The sequence below is a fragment of the Pipistrellus kuhlii genome, unplaced genomic scaffold (assembly GCF_014108245.1).
Source record: "Pipistrellus kuhlii isolate mPipKuh1 unplaced genomic scaffold, mPipKuh1.p scaffold_m20_p_1, whole genome shotgun sequence".
NCBI lineage: Eukaryota > Metazoa > Chordata > Mammalia > Chiroptera > Vespertilionidae > Pipistrellus > Pipistrellus kuhlii.
The window spans coordinates 51,290,452-51,307,020 of record NW_023425404.1 but is presented as its reverse complement, the minus strand read 5'-3'; the positions used below and the strand labels follow the sequence as shown (position 1 = coordinate 51,307,020).

The 16,569-nt window shown below is 36.5% G+C and overlaps 1 protein-coding gene across 7 annotated transcripts in view; it reads right to left on the bottom strand.

Moving 5' to 3' along the window:
* TTBK2 (tau tubulin kinase 2) overlaps window positions 1–16,569 on the bottom strand; it is a 133,631-nt gene that overhangs the window by 62,657 nt on the left and 54,405 nt on the right. For 3 of the 7 annotated variants that reach the window (XM_036444631.2, XM_045583433.1, XM_036444657.2), the window contains 3 exons: window positions 9,504–9,577; window positions 3,776–3,916; window positions 587–691 (listed from right to left, as the gene is read on the bottom strand). In XM_036444631.2, coding sequence (XP_036300524.1) covers window positions 587–691; window positions 3,776–3,916; window positions 9,504–9,577 — 320 coding nt within the window. The remainder of the gene's footprint in view (window positions 1–586; window positions 692–3,775; window positions 3,917–9,503; window positions 9,578–16,569) is intronic. The other 4 variants (XM_036444648.2, XM_036444676.2, XM_036444641.2 and 1 more) reach the window with 3 other exon arrangements.

Sequence of the window (16,569 nt, the reverse complement as noted above, 5' to 3'; positions counted from 1 at the left end):
AAGGCAGCCAACCGATGATTCTCTCTCATAATTTCTTAAAATTAAATCTTTATTTTTGAAAATATTACATACCGTATGTCCCCTTTCCCCACCATTGATCCCTTTTAGCCTGCCCTCACCACCTGACCCAGCCTTCACCAAATTATTATCTGTGTCCATAGGTTATGCATATATGCATACAAGTTCTTTGATTTCTTCCCTCCCACTTTCCTCCACCTTACCTCTGAGGTTGCGAAGTCCGGAATACTACTTGGCCTTAAAATAGAAGAAAATCTTACCTTTTGTGAAATAGAATAACTGTAGTAGGTAGAAAGAGCTTTGGATTGCAAAAAAAGACCACTGATCCTAAAGGGCTAATTTGTGTTCTTAATACAAGACAACTCTAAATCTGTGTCTAATGTATTTTTTAAAAATCTACAACTTTCAATAGTGGAATAATTAACTCATTTCTATGATTTAATCATAAATATGTATGCTACTTCTTGAATCACATCCATTCTGATACATAATTAGCATTTCTTTAAATAGAGTGATATAATAAGTAATAGGTTAAGTCTCAAATTTTTAATAACATGAAAAATCTTACTGGTCTGACGTCACCACAGGAATTAGTAAACTGTCGAGCCAAGCCAAAATCAAGCATGAAACACTTCCTACATGTACTAGGAAAGCGACCCATGGCGAAGTTCGACTAGAAAAATAAAGAAGGAAAATATACATATTCTTATAATTAGTCCTTATATATTATCCTTTCTATATTTTAATTCTTCTGCTTAAATTCTATACAGCACACATGTATCAAATACACTATTCTAGTCAATTATGTCTACTGTAAATTTCCTTGTGGGTTCTATTATGTCTATGATCAGGTGAACTTTGAGCAACAAAGATTTAAGCAACTGTATAAAATTGTATATAACACAACAGTGACTTAACTGAAATCAGAACTCTAACTTCCTCTAAGCCATTGCCTAAATGAAAACCCATTTGGTTTTTTTAAATGGAAAAACTAGACGTGGGTAAAATCAAACACATAGCTCAGAAATGTAAATGAATATCCTAAAGCTGAATTTTGCTAATGTAAAAATTAAGATGCAATTTAAGGAAACATTTCAAAACAGACTTAAGGAAAATATACTTTATATGAGTAAAAATAAATGTAACGTTAAATGACTACAAACTTGCAAAGATGGATATGTAAACAAGATAATTTATAAAAGCAAAAGTCAAATTGTCACAGAATTGTTAGCTTTTATTTTAAAACATTGTTCTTCTTAGGGAACTTTCTGATAAAAATGGAAGCTCTTCATCACCAGTTCTCAAATAATGACATTTAGTTAGGCATAGAAATAAGAATCAAAGAAATCTACATTTCATTAAGTCTGATTCAATCATGTTACTTTTAGTTGCCATTTTCATGTAAACTAATTTTAGAAATCAAGTAGCAACAGATGGTGTAATTTTCAACTGCACCAAAAATGAAAAATTTCTAGTAAACACGGTATTTCCAAAATGGGTCATTCTCCTTATGAGCAATAAAAAAATAAAATAAAAAATGAGAAGCCCCTAGCTGGTTTGGCTCAGTGGATAGAACATCGGCCTTGTGCCAAAACCGGTTTGGCTCAGTGGATAGAGCGTCGGTCTGGGGACTGAAAGGTCCCAGGTTCGATTCCGGTCAAGGGCATGTATAATACATTGGTTGCGGGCACATCCCCAGTAGGGGGTGTGCAAGAGGCAGCTGGTCGATGTTTCTCTCTCATGGATGTTTCTAGCTCTCTATCCCTCTCCCTTCCTCTCTGTGGAAAATTAATTTTAAAAAATTAAAAAAAAGAACATCGGCCTTGTGAACTAAAGTGTCCCGGGTTCAATTCTGGTCAAGGGTATATGCCTGGGTTGCAGTTAGATCCCTGATTGGGGATGATTAGGAGGCAGCCAATCAATGATTCTCTCTCATCATTGATGTTTCTATTTCTCTCTCCCTCTCCCTTCCTCTCTGAAATCAATTAAAATATATCTTAAAAAGTAAAGATAAACAAATAAATGAGAAGGAAAAAAAAATTTCAGTTATGGAAATGATAGATCTAAGAAAAACAATAGGAAAAAAGTACTATATATTGCCATTGTAATACTCAGAAGAAAAAGGTAGTATTTCAAAATTGATGGTTTCTTTTTTTATATATATTTTTATTGATCAGTGAGAAAGGGAGAGGGAGAGAGAGATAGAAACATCAATGATGAGAGAGAATCATTGACCAGCTGCCTCCTGCACGACCCTTACTAGAGATCAAGTCTGCAACCTGGGCAATGTGCCCTCAACTGGAATCAAACCCAGGACCTATCAGTCTGGCAGGCCAACGGTCTAGCCACCGAGTCAACCTGGTTAGGGCTAAATAGTTTCTTATAAGTATAATTTATTACTTAAAAGTAGTTCAGGTGTTCGCCCTCTCAGGAGCATGCCTGTGCCTTCCCCTTCCCCATCTTCTCCCCCCCCCCCCCCACGCATGTTACCTTCACCTTCCTCTCTCCTAAACTCCTTCTTTTCGCTCTGTAACTTGGTTCCTGAGCCCATTTCTTCTATCACTCATTTTATCTCTGTGTCTTTTTAAATAAACTCTCATATAGTTTAACTTGAAAGTTTAACTTTAAATAAACTCTCATATAGTTTAACTCTCATATATTTAACTTTTTAAATAAACTCTCATATAGTTTAACTTTCAGAGGGGCTGAAAACCAGGACTACAGGCTTTATTAGAGGAGAAGGACCCCTGCCAGGCTGCCTTCCAAAGGGAGAGAGCACATGTGCAGGGGTGAAGGCGCCTTTTGAGGGGAGGAAAGGGAAGGGATGGGGCTTAGGGTACTTGGCACTCACTGAGTAGTGATTTCATATAAAACACATGATAAGGCACTTAGGGACTTAGGGGCTTAGGATATTTAGCAGGTGTTGACTGGTGGTTCAATGTACAGTCCATATATGGTGCCTGGTTAGGTGCTCAGGAATGTCCAGGCTGCATGTACAGTTTACGTCATACTCCGTCCATCAGTTGGGGGAAGGGAGGATCTATCATAATTCTTTGCCCTGAATTCTTTCCAGCCATAACTCAAATAAAAAAATTAAAAATAGTTCAAAAAAACATGACAATATCAAAAAACATCTTTTGTAAATATTTGTAACCAATTCTAGAGAAAATAAATCCAAAGAATAATTATCAATTTAGGTATAAAGCTAAGTAATATGGCAATGCTAACATACATAATAATAATAATAGCCAAACATTAGTCGTTTTTAATTTGGTTGTTGAACACATTTTCTTTTTTTTAAATATATTTTATTGATTTTGTACAGAGAGGAAGGGAGAGAGATAGAAAGCTAGAAACATCGATGAGAGAGAGTCATTGATCAGCTGCCTCTTGCACACCCCCTACTGGGGATATGCCCACAACCAAGGTACATGCCCTTGACCAGAATCGAACCCGGGTCCCTTCAGTCCCCAAGCCGACGCTCTATCCATTGAGCCAAACTGGTCTCGGCTTTTGAACACATTTTCATTGTAGGAAAAAAGCTCTTGAATATAAGTTGTAGTGTGTAATTACCTTTTTTTTTTTTTTAATGAAAAGGCAAGTTATATTTTGCTTCCAATTACATTTCTGTTACAGAAATTAAAATATTATCTTGCATTTAATATAGAAAACTACACTTGTAAGTTATTGTGTCCCTTTTTAAGATAAGAGTACTGAGTAAACTCATTCTGTGCTCTGGCTGGAAACAGTCCCCTACCGGTTTGATGTCTCGGTGCAAGAATCCCACAGAATGGATGCTCTCAATAGACTCCAGAATCTGTTTACCCAGCCGAAGAGTGGTGCTAATAGTGAAGGTGCCCCGGGACTGGCTACGGCGTAGATCTGCCAGATTCCGACCCTATGGAAACCAAATAAACACTTTCAAATATGGTACGAAAATTATGGTATAAGAAAAGATGGGGAATTATCCATTTATCATTAAAAATGTTTTGAGTGAAATAGCAAGAATTTTACCCAAATCATGATTCTTTCACTCAAGAGAAAAGATTCTGATAGGGTAATACATTAACATTTCAGACAAATGTAAGAATAACCAGTTTTTTAACATAGTATGTTTCTAACTCACAATTCCCTTTGTTTCTGATATCATAACAAAATATAGTCTTGTTTATTTTAAAAGATTATATATATGTAAATATATATATAATTAATTCCTTATTACTGCCTAACATATATTTCCATACAAGCCAATTAATTTTTCTGACACAGTTTCCATATAAAATGGGGCCAATGTTTTGTGAGGATTAAAAAAGTATTTAAAATACTGTCAGGCAAACAGTAGGTATTGAATATATGCTAATTATTGTTATTGTGAACAAAAATTCTATGAAATACTCAATTACTTCTAGCAGTATATAAAAGCAATGAGTGTATCTAACCTGTGACAGATATGTTACATTAAAGATTGCATTTAATTCTCACAGCACCCTGAATCGAAGTTGCCATTTCTGTTTCACAGATGTGGAAACTGAGGCTCAGAGAGTTTAAATAATGTTAAACTGTTAAGGTAAAGTTGTCTTTCAAATCTAAGTCTGCCAGATTCCAAAGTGTTCTTTTTCCACTTCACAGTACTATTTCACCAGAAGGTTCCTTATAGCCTAAGTAACAACCAAATCTGATGAGATGAATGGGTTACAATGCTGCAGTTCTACTTCCCATAGAATGGAAACCGGCCCTTATATCTCAAGGAAATTTAAATATTCCAACCTCCCTATTCTCCAAATTTTGTAGTATATGTTTGGATTAATACCACTAATACCATCACCTCAACTAAAGATAGTTGGTTCACTTTTGAAAAAGTAATAAAATCTGAAGTTATTTAAGTACCTATTTGAAATAAAGTATTAAATAGTACTCAAGTAAACTAAGAACTTAAAATTTACCAGAATGTCAGGAACCTTTCATACTAATATCTTTTTTAAAAATGCATTTTTCCCACAGCACAAATTGGTGGTTACCTTTTTTTTTTTTTTTTTTTTTAATGTTAGGAGAATTTGTTGTTTTGTATATCCTCAGAAAATGTAAAATAAGTGATAATGTAGAACAACTTTTATAATCCCATGAGAGTACCTAATAACCTTTATTAGCATTCCAATAAATTTTTCTTCAAAAATCAGTATTTTCATTGCCAAAAATATATCCAATACTAAACTTCATTTATAAACAATTTCCACCACCATAAAAGCTTTTGAAAGGAAATCAATTAGCCTAGTGGGCATGGCTCAGTGGTTGAGCATCAACCCACGAACCAGGAGGTCATGGTTCGATTCCCATCTCTCTATCCCTCTCCCTTCCTCTCTCTCTAATAAAAAAATCAATAAAAAATGTCTTTTAAAAAAGGAAATCAATTAAATTAAACTTATATCAGTAATTATTTTAATTCCTTTTATTTAAAAAAATTTATACTTTTTTTAAAGGATATTTTTATTGATTCCAGAGAGGAAGGGAGAGGGAGAGAGTGACAGAAACATCAATGATGACAATCCTTGGCCAGCTGCCTCCTGCACATCTACTGGGAACTGAGCCCATAGCCGGGGCGTGTGCTCTGACAGGAATCAGACTGTGACCTCAGACATTCAGCCACTGAGCCACGTAGGTTGGGTTTAAATACTTTTAAATGTACACCTGAGGCATCAAATAACAGAATCTAAAAAGATAAGTACAAGTGTGGCATATAAGGAAAGAGTTATTAACATGGTAAATATTATACATGCAGATTTGAGCCAGTAAATTATGAAGGGTGAATAAAAAGGTTTACAGTTATGAGTACTGTATTTTTCGAACCATAAGATGCACTTTTTCCCCCCCAGAAGTGGGGGGGAAAAGTCCCTGCGTCTTATGGTCCAAATATAGCCTACACATATACTTTAAAAAAAAAGTTTTTTTACTTGCCCGGCTCTGTGTGGTCTCTGTGTGCTTGCCCGGCTCTAAAATGGTTCTAAATGCTGCTGTTTACTTTACAGGGTTGATTACATGTGTTTATGACTGTGATGTTGGGTTTTAATGCACATAAAATATTTTAGGACACTATTTGTTTCAGAATCTTTTTTTCTTCATTTCCCTTCTCTAAAAACTGGTGTGTCTTATGGTCCGGAGCGTCTTATGGTCCGAAAAATACGGTATGTGAAAAAAATTTTATATTATTATTTATTAATTATTGTATCATTTTCCATATGAACAAATGTAAACCTGAACTTCAGAGTATATACAAGTGGTTATTTGTTATGAGGACAAATTGAAAACAACCTATATATCCATCATTAAATGAAAGATTAAATAAATCATGGTAATCATCTCAATGACTAATATGCAGCCATATAAAAACCTTTTTACACAGTAATATGGAGTAAATATTATTATTATTATTATTACTTCATTATGTTTCTCTCCCCATAGGATAAATATTATTGAATAAAAAAGTAAATTCATTTATTCCTAACTAATTCTATAAATTTAATATGGTCCTAATAAAAATACAAATATAATTCATTATTAAGAACTTGAAATATACTTAAAGGGAGAGAAAGTAATATAACTAACCCTCATCTGTTATCTACTACTCCCCAGCAACACATACCCTCCTCTCCCTTCCCCACACACATACAATGCATTATTTTTATATAAATCCCAATCTTATAATTTCATCTACCTATTTTAAAAAGTTGCATAAGAGTAAGGAGATGCACTTTGATGCCCCTGAACCTCACAATATAAAATCAAAGAGGGCAGTAGCAATTCTACTACCAAAAACTTGAATTGGAAATATAAACATAAACCATGATACATTTTCTCTTAAAAAAAAAATAATTAAAAATTAAAAAAAAAAATACATACACACACACACACACACACACACACACACACTGAATCCATCCACTTAAAGCATAAATTATAAACAAAGAGCCAGGTACACAACTTTATACCAGAAAGTAAGGATGCTATCAAAGAATGTTGCAGTCTAGTACTGTCAAAATGAATCAGGATACAACTTGAAGGAAGTTTTGTTAGCCAAAGATGGGCCAATTTGTTTTTTGTTTTTTAATATATTTTATTGATTTTTTACAGAGAGAAGGGGAGAGGGATAGATACTCTGTTTCCCCGAAAATAAGACAATGTCTTATATTAATTTTTTTCTCCCAAAGTTGCGCTAGGTCTTATTTTCAGGGGATGTCTTATCTTTCCATGTGCTAGGTCTTATTTTCGGAGGATGTCTTATTTTCGGGGAAACACAGTAGTTAGAAACATGATGAGAGAGAAACATTGATCAGCTGCCTCCTGCACACCTCCCACTGGGGATGTGCCTGCAACCAAGGTACATGCCCTTGACCAGAATCGAACCCGGGACCTTTCAGTCTGCAGGCTGACGCTCTATCCATTGAGCCAAACCGGTTTTGGCAAGATGGGCCAATTTGAACATTGAAAAGAAAAACAATGATTGAAAGACACAGATCATGTTAAATCTATGAACTCATAATTATATATATTTTAAAAAATTTTAAAAATATGAAGTGAGAGGGATAGAGAGATAGAAACATTGGTAAGAAACATTATCAATCAGCTGCCCCCTACACGCCTCCTTCTGAGGATTGAGCCTACAACCCGGGCATGTGCCCTTACTGGGAATCAAACACTGACCTCTTGGCTCCTAAGCCACACTGGCTGGGCCATAATTATATTTTTTTAAAAGAGAGGGCTAGCCGAAACCGGTTTGGCTCAGTGGATAGAGTGTCGGCCTGCGGACTGAAAGGTCCTGGGTTTGATTCCGGTCAAGGGCATGTACCTCAGTTGCGGGCATACCCCCAGTAGGGATGTGCAAGAGGCAGCTGATCGATGTATCTCTCTCATCGATGTTTCTCTCTATCCCTCTCTCTTCCTCTCTGTAAAAAATCAATAAAATATATTTAAAAAATAAAATAAAATAGAGGACTAGTTAGTCCCCTTTGGAAAATATTAGGGAACCAACCAACTATTCTGAATACTGGTAAATAAAAGAATCAAGTATTAGTCCCGTCCTTCCTATAGGAAATGTTGTCCTTCCTCAAGATAACTTAATAGCTGATGGAGTACTCTTTAAAGAATTTTTGACCCAGTGACCCCCCTTCTAGGAATATATCCTAAGAAATCTGAAACACCGTTCAGAAAGAATGTATACACATCTATGTTCATAGCAGTGTTATTACAATATCTAAGTTCTGGAAACAGACCAAGTGCCCATCAGTAAATGAATGGATAAATAAGCTGTGGTACACTTACACCATGCAATACTATGCAGCAGTAACAAAGAAGGAGCTCTTACCCTTTGCAACAGCACTAAGGGACATGAGAGTATGATGCTAAGTGAAATAAGCCAATAAGAGAAAGACAAGTATCACACGATCTCACTCATATGTGGACTCTAATGAACAAAATCAACTGATGAACAAAATAGATCCAGAGATATAGAAGTAAGGAAGAGACTGTTGAATCTGAGAGGGAAGGTGAGGGTGTCGAGTGGGTGGGAAGAGACTAACTAAAGAATTTATAAACTTGTGCTGGCTCAAGAGATAGTGAAACATATGACTTAAAAACTTTAAGTCTACAGAAAGAGTAATATCTTTACATCTAACTCAAATGCTAAAGGATAGCTAATGGAAACAAGAAAAGCCTTCTGAGGAGAAGAGGAAACACTTAAGGCCAGAACCTATGTCTCTGAAATCACCTCTATGCAGTTAAGTTGAAAGAAAAGAACCAAATGCCCAAAACAGATTTTGTCACAGATAAAAGAAAACCTTGCTATCTCTAACTTAGGCAGCAATGTGGAACCAAGCTTTAACCCTTTGAGGGTGGCTACAGTTCAGAGGTCTGTGTTTTCGGGACAGAGGTAGTGTCAGAGAGAAGGGGATGGGTCCCTCTTCTTCCTGCTGCAGTCATTACTCCAATATCCCCCTTCTGAATTTCTCTCTGCTGCCCCAATCCAACTCACTTCTCATTTGAAGGACAGGAACAGAGAAAGCAATATTAAAAGATGAAAAGAGAAAGAGGACTAGTATTTCTCTTCTATTTCAACAAGTGCTTTAATTTTTAAGCAGGTCAGGTTGGTACTTGAGCACGTAACTGGAAAACTAGATCCTTAAGGTAACAAAGGGTAGAAAGGGTAGGGATAGGGACTGGGCAAGACTCACATTACATCCAGCAATCCATGTAAGGACTGAAAACTGCAATGATAACAATCAGTGAAGATAAGAATCAACTAAAATAACTGAGACAACCCTTCCATCTTTGGAAATACCTGTATCAAGTGCGTTTAAACAAATTTCCATCTGAATAATATAAAACATTCTGATATGATACCAAGAATTTTGTTATTATTATTATTATTTCCCACTATAATTAGGTACTTTGATCAGAACTGAAAGATTTTAAGATATATTTTCAAGACAACCTACCTGCAATTGCATGGCCACATAATTGAAGCGGTCGTTCCTCCCACAGCCAATAAATCTACAAACATGGTCTTTCCCTGGAGGGAAAAAGAAAAAAGAAAAAAACAATGGAAAGGTTATATTATAGTTTATCTTCTAAAAATTAATAATTTTTTATAGAATTTTATGATTGAATATAAAGGACCTATGTTAAAAACCTTAAAGGATAAAGAATTTGTATTATTCAAATGTTCTACACACCTCCCCCCAAATCCTACAGTGCTCCTATATATTCAAATAAATATTTATTGAACAAATCAATAAAGAATGAATGAGGGAACAAATGGATGATAATTTATTTAAGAAGGAAAGAATTAAGAAGTCATTTCAGATCAAGCAGACCAGACATTATATATATGAAAGTAAAGAAGAGAAATAAATAACTTTATTAGGAATATAAATTCTGAATTTTAAACATGGTATGTCATTCACCATTGTAAGTTGTCAGTGAGTCCCTTTTTTTTTTTAAATCAATCTTTATTGTTCATATTATTACAAAGGTTCCTCATTTCTTCGCCCCTCCACCAGGTTCCCACCCCACCTTCCGCCCCCTCCCCTCCCCCCATTGTCCTCATCCATAGGTGCACAATTTATGTTCAGTCTCTTCCCGCATCCACCACTCCCCCTTCCCCTGAGAACTATCAGTCCACTCCCCTCCCCTATCTCAGACTCTACTACAATCAACAGCTAATATTGTTCATCAGGTTTTTCAATCTCCTTTTTTTGTTGTTGTTGTTGTTTTTTAATTAATAAACTTTTACACTTCTAAGAATAAATTTTAAAATCTAACAATTTTAAACCTTGTTTTTTCTGCCCTGGGAATTGAGAAGCAAACTTGTTTACATGTAAACTTGCCCTTAGCCTATCAAAAGGTGTAGCCATTCAAATGTAAATGAACACATTGTTTAAAGATAGCTGCTGGTTGGAATTGGATTACCTGTTCTAGGTGGGAAGGGCTTGCCCTCCCCTTTCTCCATTAAAATTAAGGTTTTAGCTTTAAAACCTCTTTTTGGCAAGAGACCTTAAACTTTCAGAACTTTAGATTTTTCAGATAGTAAATCAGTTACTTAGCATTTTCTCAAATCAATAATACCTCCACATGCCCAAGGATACACTTCACACAAAAGACATTTCAAAATAGATCAACCAACCTCATCCAGACCCCACACAAGGCACTCACAGATCAACCCCCCAGCGCTATACTAACTCAGCACATCCAGATCTAAGCCTTCATCACCTTGATTCAGCAGACCCTCAAGTTCCCCCAAAAGTTTCCAGCCATGTCTGAGAGGCAGCCCTGGGGCGTGGGCAGGCGAGGAGCGAGCTGTTCCGGGCCTGGCTGCTCCGGGCCTGGCCTCTGTTGCTCTGGTCCGCTCCACAACCAGCTGCTCCGGGTCTGGCCACTGCCGCTCCCGGCATGGCTGCTGCTGCTCTGGGCCTGGCTGCAGTGAGTCCCTTTTTTGACCTCACTGATTTGAATTAGCTCAGTGGTTTTCAACCTGAATTCCACAGGTAAAATCCAAGGACGTGCTGCTTAGGGTACAGAGGGAAGCAGAGGTGGAACAAGTAGAAATCTAGGGTCCTGGTTCTGATTCAACAAAAGCAAACAAAGGTTTTAAAAGAGAATCAAGACTGGCAGGTTCCAGAGCCAGAAGAGAGCATCTGGCTGGAGCACAGTGAAAACAGGAGGAAAAACAAAAAGAATGGCACCAAGAAGCAGGTAGGTGTCAGACCCCGAGCAGCCTTGGACTCCATGATAAGGAATCTGAACCACATGAATAGGACAATATTTTCCAACCCTGTCTGCTTATTAAAATAATTTGGGAAATGTCTTAAAGATTCCTGAACTCTATACTAACTCAGAATCTGTAGGGGAAGATATAGGATATGAGTTTTTCAAGTTTTCTAAATGATCCAAAAGCTGATGGACCATGGATGAATATTTGAAAACTACTGCTGGGGAAGCATCTAAAAGATTTTAAGATAAGAAACACATACTTCAAACATTGCATTTTAGAACATTGCTATGATGGCAATAAGAAGGGTAGACTATAGAGAGAGTCTACTTCAGGAGGCAGAAAGGTCACTCTGGGGATAGTTAAAATTTCCCAAGAGATTGAATAAGGGTTTCAATCTTAAGTATTAGATAGAGAGAGGGAAAAAATAAGAGAAATCTGAGAGATATTAAAGATGTAGATTTTTTACTAAAAATTGGTACAACTAAATAAAATGTTGCACCAAAATAAGAGGATATAAAAAGTAGGTTGTATAGAAGTTAAGAGATGTTAGAATATGGAGTTTGAAGGTAACCAGTTGAATTCAGTAGACACTGTAATTTCAAGGCTGGTACTGAGAGCAAAAACTGAGCTCCAGAAATACATTGAGGAACCATCAGCTAATGGAAGGTACTTGGAACTACAAACATAGATAGAAGATTTCCTAATTGAAAGGATAAAGAATGAGAAGAAAAGAAACCTAAGAGCAGAATCTTATATAATAAAAGACTAATATGCATATTTTCCCCTCGGGAGTTCGACTGCTGGCTATGACATGCGCTGACCACTGGGGGCAGCATGGAACAAAGGAAGGCTTCAGCTGGCAGCTGGCAGGGAGTGAAGGAAGGCCCCAATTAGCTCTGATCACTGGCCAGGCCTAGGAACCCTACCCATGCACGAATTTTATGCACCAGGCCTCTAGTTATAGTATATGCAACTTTAAAGTACAGTATGTCAAAATGATGGAACTTTTTAAAAAATAAATAGGAGATGGCTACATAATCACGAAACAACGTATGTCGAGTTTGACATAACCCAAGGACTGCCTGTATAATCAAAAAATAAAATTGTCCATGAAAGAAACAGAGTAATATCCTGAAAGGTAGAGGAAATGATGAGAAAGGGTTATCACAGAAACCAAAAGAGAAGAGAATTTTAAGGTAGAAGTGGCTGATGACAAAACAAGAGCTATAAAAGGGCTCAGAAATGCTAATTAACATAAAAAATTATGCGATCACTAATGAGTAGAAGGGGTAGGAGCCAGTCTGCATGGGTTCAAGAGTAAATGGAATATGAGACAACCTTTGAAGAAGCTTGAGGAAGTCAAAGACAAATAGTTAGAAGGGCAAGATTTGGTAGACAAATGAGAACTATATATTAACAGTCAAAAAAGTTTGTCCACTGACTGACTTAAAATATAAATACAATCCAGACATTTTTAGTTAATAATTCCATACTTCTCTTTGGCATCTGGGTTATCATATTGTTCTCTCATTCTTTGTGCTTCACTGAAAAAAAAATAGGTGCAATGGAAAAAATAATTCACAATGGGTAAAACATTTGTTCAACACTTTACATGTATTTTATTTTATTTTTTATTAGATTAATATCTGTGTACATATATTACCATTGCCCCCACCCCAATATGTGCTCTCCCTCCCCAGAGTTTTGTGTCCATTGGTTGTACTTATATGCATGCATACAAGTCCTTCGGTTGATCTCTTATCTCCCCCAGATCTCCCTACCCTCCCCGCTGTAATTTGACAGTCTGCTTATTGCTTTACTGTCTCTATATCTATCTTTTGGTTCATCAGTTTATAATGTATTTTAAATGCTTATAAAATTATAAATTGTAAAAGAATGAAAGGATAAAATGGTGGTCAATTAGCAACTTATTCTTTATTTTCCACTTATCATCAACTAGAGGCCCAGTGCATGAAATTCATGCACAGGGAGGAGGGGGGTGAAGGGTCCTCAGCCCGGCCTGCACCTTCTCACAATCCGGGACCCCTTGGGGGATGTCTGACTGCTACTGAACATCCCTCTTGCAAACCAGAACCGCTGGCTCCTAACCACTTACCTGCCTGCCTGTCTGATTGCCCCTAACTGCTTGCCTGCCTGTCTGATAGCCCCAACTGCCTCTGCCTCGGCCCCTGCCATCTCAGGTTTGTCTGAAAAGATGTCTGGAAGGTCGTTCGGCTGTCTGATCTAATGAGCATATTATGCTTTTATTATTATAGATTCTACAAGATTCTACCTTCCTATCATGTAACATTTAAATGAAATGTCTCTAGCCTGGCCAGTGTGGTTCAGTGACTGGGCATCAACCTATAAACCAAAAGGTCACAGACAATGAAGGTTTCAGGTTAATCCCTAGCAGGGGGCATTCAAGGGGCAGCCAATCAATGATTCACTATCATCATTGATGTTTCTCTCTCCCTTTCCCTTTCTTTCTGAAATCAATATATATATAAAATAAATGCAATTACAAAAACATTTCGACCACCTAAAAACAAAAGGCTATACCAGATATAATTCCTCTTGCAATTCTCTTTTTAAAATATCTTTATAATAAAGTTATACCAAAATATAATACTATTTATCTTTTTTTTTTTTTTTTTTTTTTTAAGGAACTTTTCTGAGTTTATTTGAGCCAAACTGTCCACATATGCTGGGAAGCAAAACCTCAATGAATTGAGATAATGCTCCCTATTTATCTTTTGATACTAAAACCACACTACTGCTGAAACTGGTTTGGCTCAGTGGATAGAGCATTAGCCTGCAGACTGAAAGGTCCCAGGTTCGATTTTGGTCAAGGGCATGTACCTGGGTTGCGGGCACATCCCCAGTAGGGGGCGTGCAAGAGGCAGCTGATTGATGATTCTCTCTCATCGATGTTTCTAACTCTCTATCCCTCTCCTTTCCTCTCTGTAAAAAATCAATAAAATATAATAAAAAAATAAAACCACACTACTTTTAAAAAGAAAAAAGTACAACATATAAACTGTACACCCTTATTGAGCAATCAAAAAACAAAGTCAGTAGCAAATTTTCTAGGATTCACTGATACATCTTTATTGCTTTAGGTAAGAGTTTGATGAGTTCTTATCTCATACTTTGTACCATAATGTACTACTACTCTATTTCCTATAAGTCAATAGAGTTAGTTCAATAAATATGTACAAATTTTTGGAAGCATGAAGAAACAACAATTTATGTTAATCCTTACTCAAGGATATTTTTTCCATTGATTTTTAGAGAGAGTGGAAGGGAGGGAGAGAGACAGAGAGAAACACTTTGGTTGCCTTCTGTTTGGGAATTGAGCCTGCAACCAAGGTATGAGCTTTTTAAAAACTATATTTTTTATTGATTTCAGATAGGGTGAGAGAGGGATAGAAACATCAATGATGAGAATCATTGATTGGCTGCCTTCTGTATGCCCCCTACTAGGGGTCAAGCCTGCAATCTGGACATGTGCACTTGAACAGAATCAAACTTGGGACCCTTCAGTCCACAGTCGATGCTCTATCCACTGACCCAACCCGGCTAGAGCTGAAGTATGTTCTCTTGACTGGAATTGAACTTGAGACCCTTCATCATAATATGCTCATTAGATCAGGCTGATGTTCTATCCACTGAGCCAAATCAGCCAGGGCAAAACTACAATTTAATTGGAATAACAACTTCCCCACCACTTAAAGCAATTGTGTAGTTTGTGTATTTTTTTTAAAATTGATCTGCAAGAGAGACATCAATTTGTTGTGCCTGCCAATTATTTATGTATTCATTGGTTGATTCTTATATGTGCCTTGACCGGGAAATGAACCCACAACCTTGGCATATCAGGATGACACTCTATTAAACAACTGAGCAACCCAGCCATGGAGCCATTGTTAAAATAACTTTTGTAATAATTAGTACAAACTAAGGTATCACTCCACGAGTACAGGGACCACAGCTATTTGTTCTGATACCTTCCACCATATCTGGCAAATAGTGAAATGCTCAAACCACACTTGTGAATGAAAAAAATTAATAGAAATAATAATTGCTAAGAAAACATGCATATTAGGCAAGCATACTGTGCCAGGCATTATATTAAGTGCTTCACATGCATTTTGATCCTCACAATAATGTATTCTTATTATCCTTATTTTTCAGATGTAAAAACAGAAGCTCAGTGAGGTTAAGTACTTTGTCCAACACCCCACAGCTGGAAAAAGATGGAGCAGTCTGATTCTAGAGCCTCTCTTCTGAATCATTATGACATAATCAATTGAATTAAGTTTTGAAGTAACACCCTGTCAATAAGTATTAAAATTAACAGGGAAATAAAGACTGTGACAAAATATAGACAAGAAGACCTACTGTGTGGTAGGTACTAAAGTAGGCAAAAACAACAACAACACAAGATAAATTAAGATCCATGTCCTCAAGGAGTTCACGGCCCAAATATGTAAACAAAATATTGTAATAGAGTATGATGAGCAAATTATTATGGAGACATAGATTTGAACATTTTATTGATGAAATTTTCATGAGAGTTAAGTCACTAGATTTTAGATGTAGGAAGAGCATTTAAGAGGATACCCACAAAGTCTGAATGATTCAAATATATATGAAACATGATTTAAGACTAGATGGCTGGATAAGGGCTAAACGGTGGGCTGAAGTGTGGGAATACTGAGACACAAAAAGTAACTAAAGTCTTGTATGCCACATAAAAAAGCTCAGATTTGACTCATTATTAGATAATGGGTGGGGGAGATGGTTAGTTCAAAGGTTTTCAAGCATTAGAGTATATGATTTGGCCTATGATTTAGAAAGGTAATATTATTCACCATTAGATGCTGATTTGTGGAGGAGATGAAAAGCAGGGAGATCAATTAGGGGGTTAATACAATACCCCAAGTAAAATATGAGGAAGGTTCAAATATTGAAAGTGAAAATTTAAGGAAGAGGAAAGATTTCAAATTAAGCTTTAAAAGGCAGAATAGGAGAAACCAAAATGGTGGCATAGGTAAACACCTGATCTTGCTGCCTCACACAACCACTTTAAAACTACAACTAAAAGACAAAATGGACATCATCCAGAACCACAGGAAGACTGGCTGAGTGGAAATTCTACAACTAGAAGGGAAAAGAAAAGCACACTGAGACTCAGAAGAGCTACGGAAAAAAACAGCAGCGGTATGGAGGCACGTGTGCAAAAAAGGATGGCAACTGAGTACATGGCTGTCTAAAGCAGGAGGGAG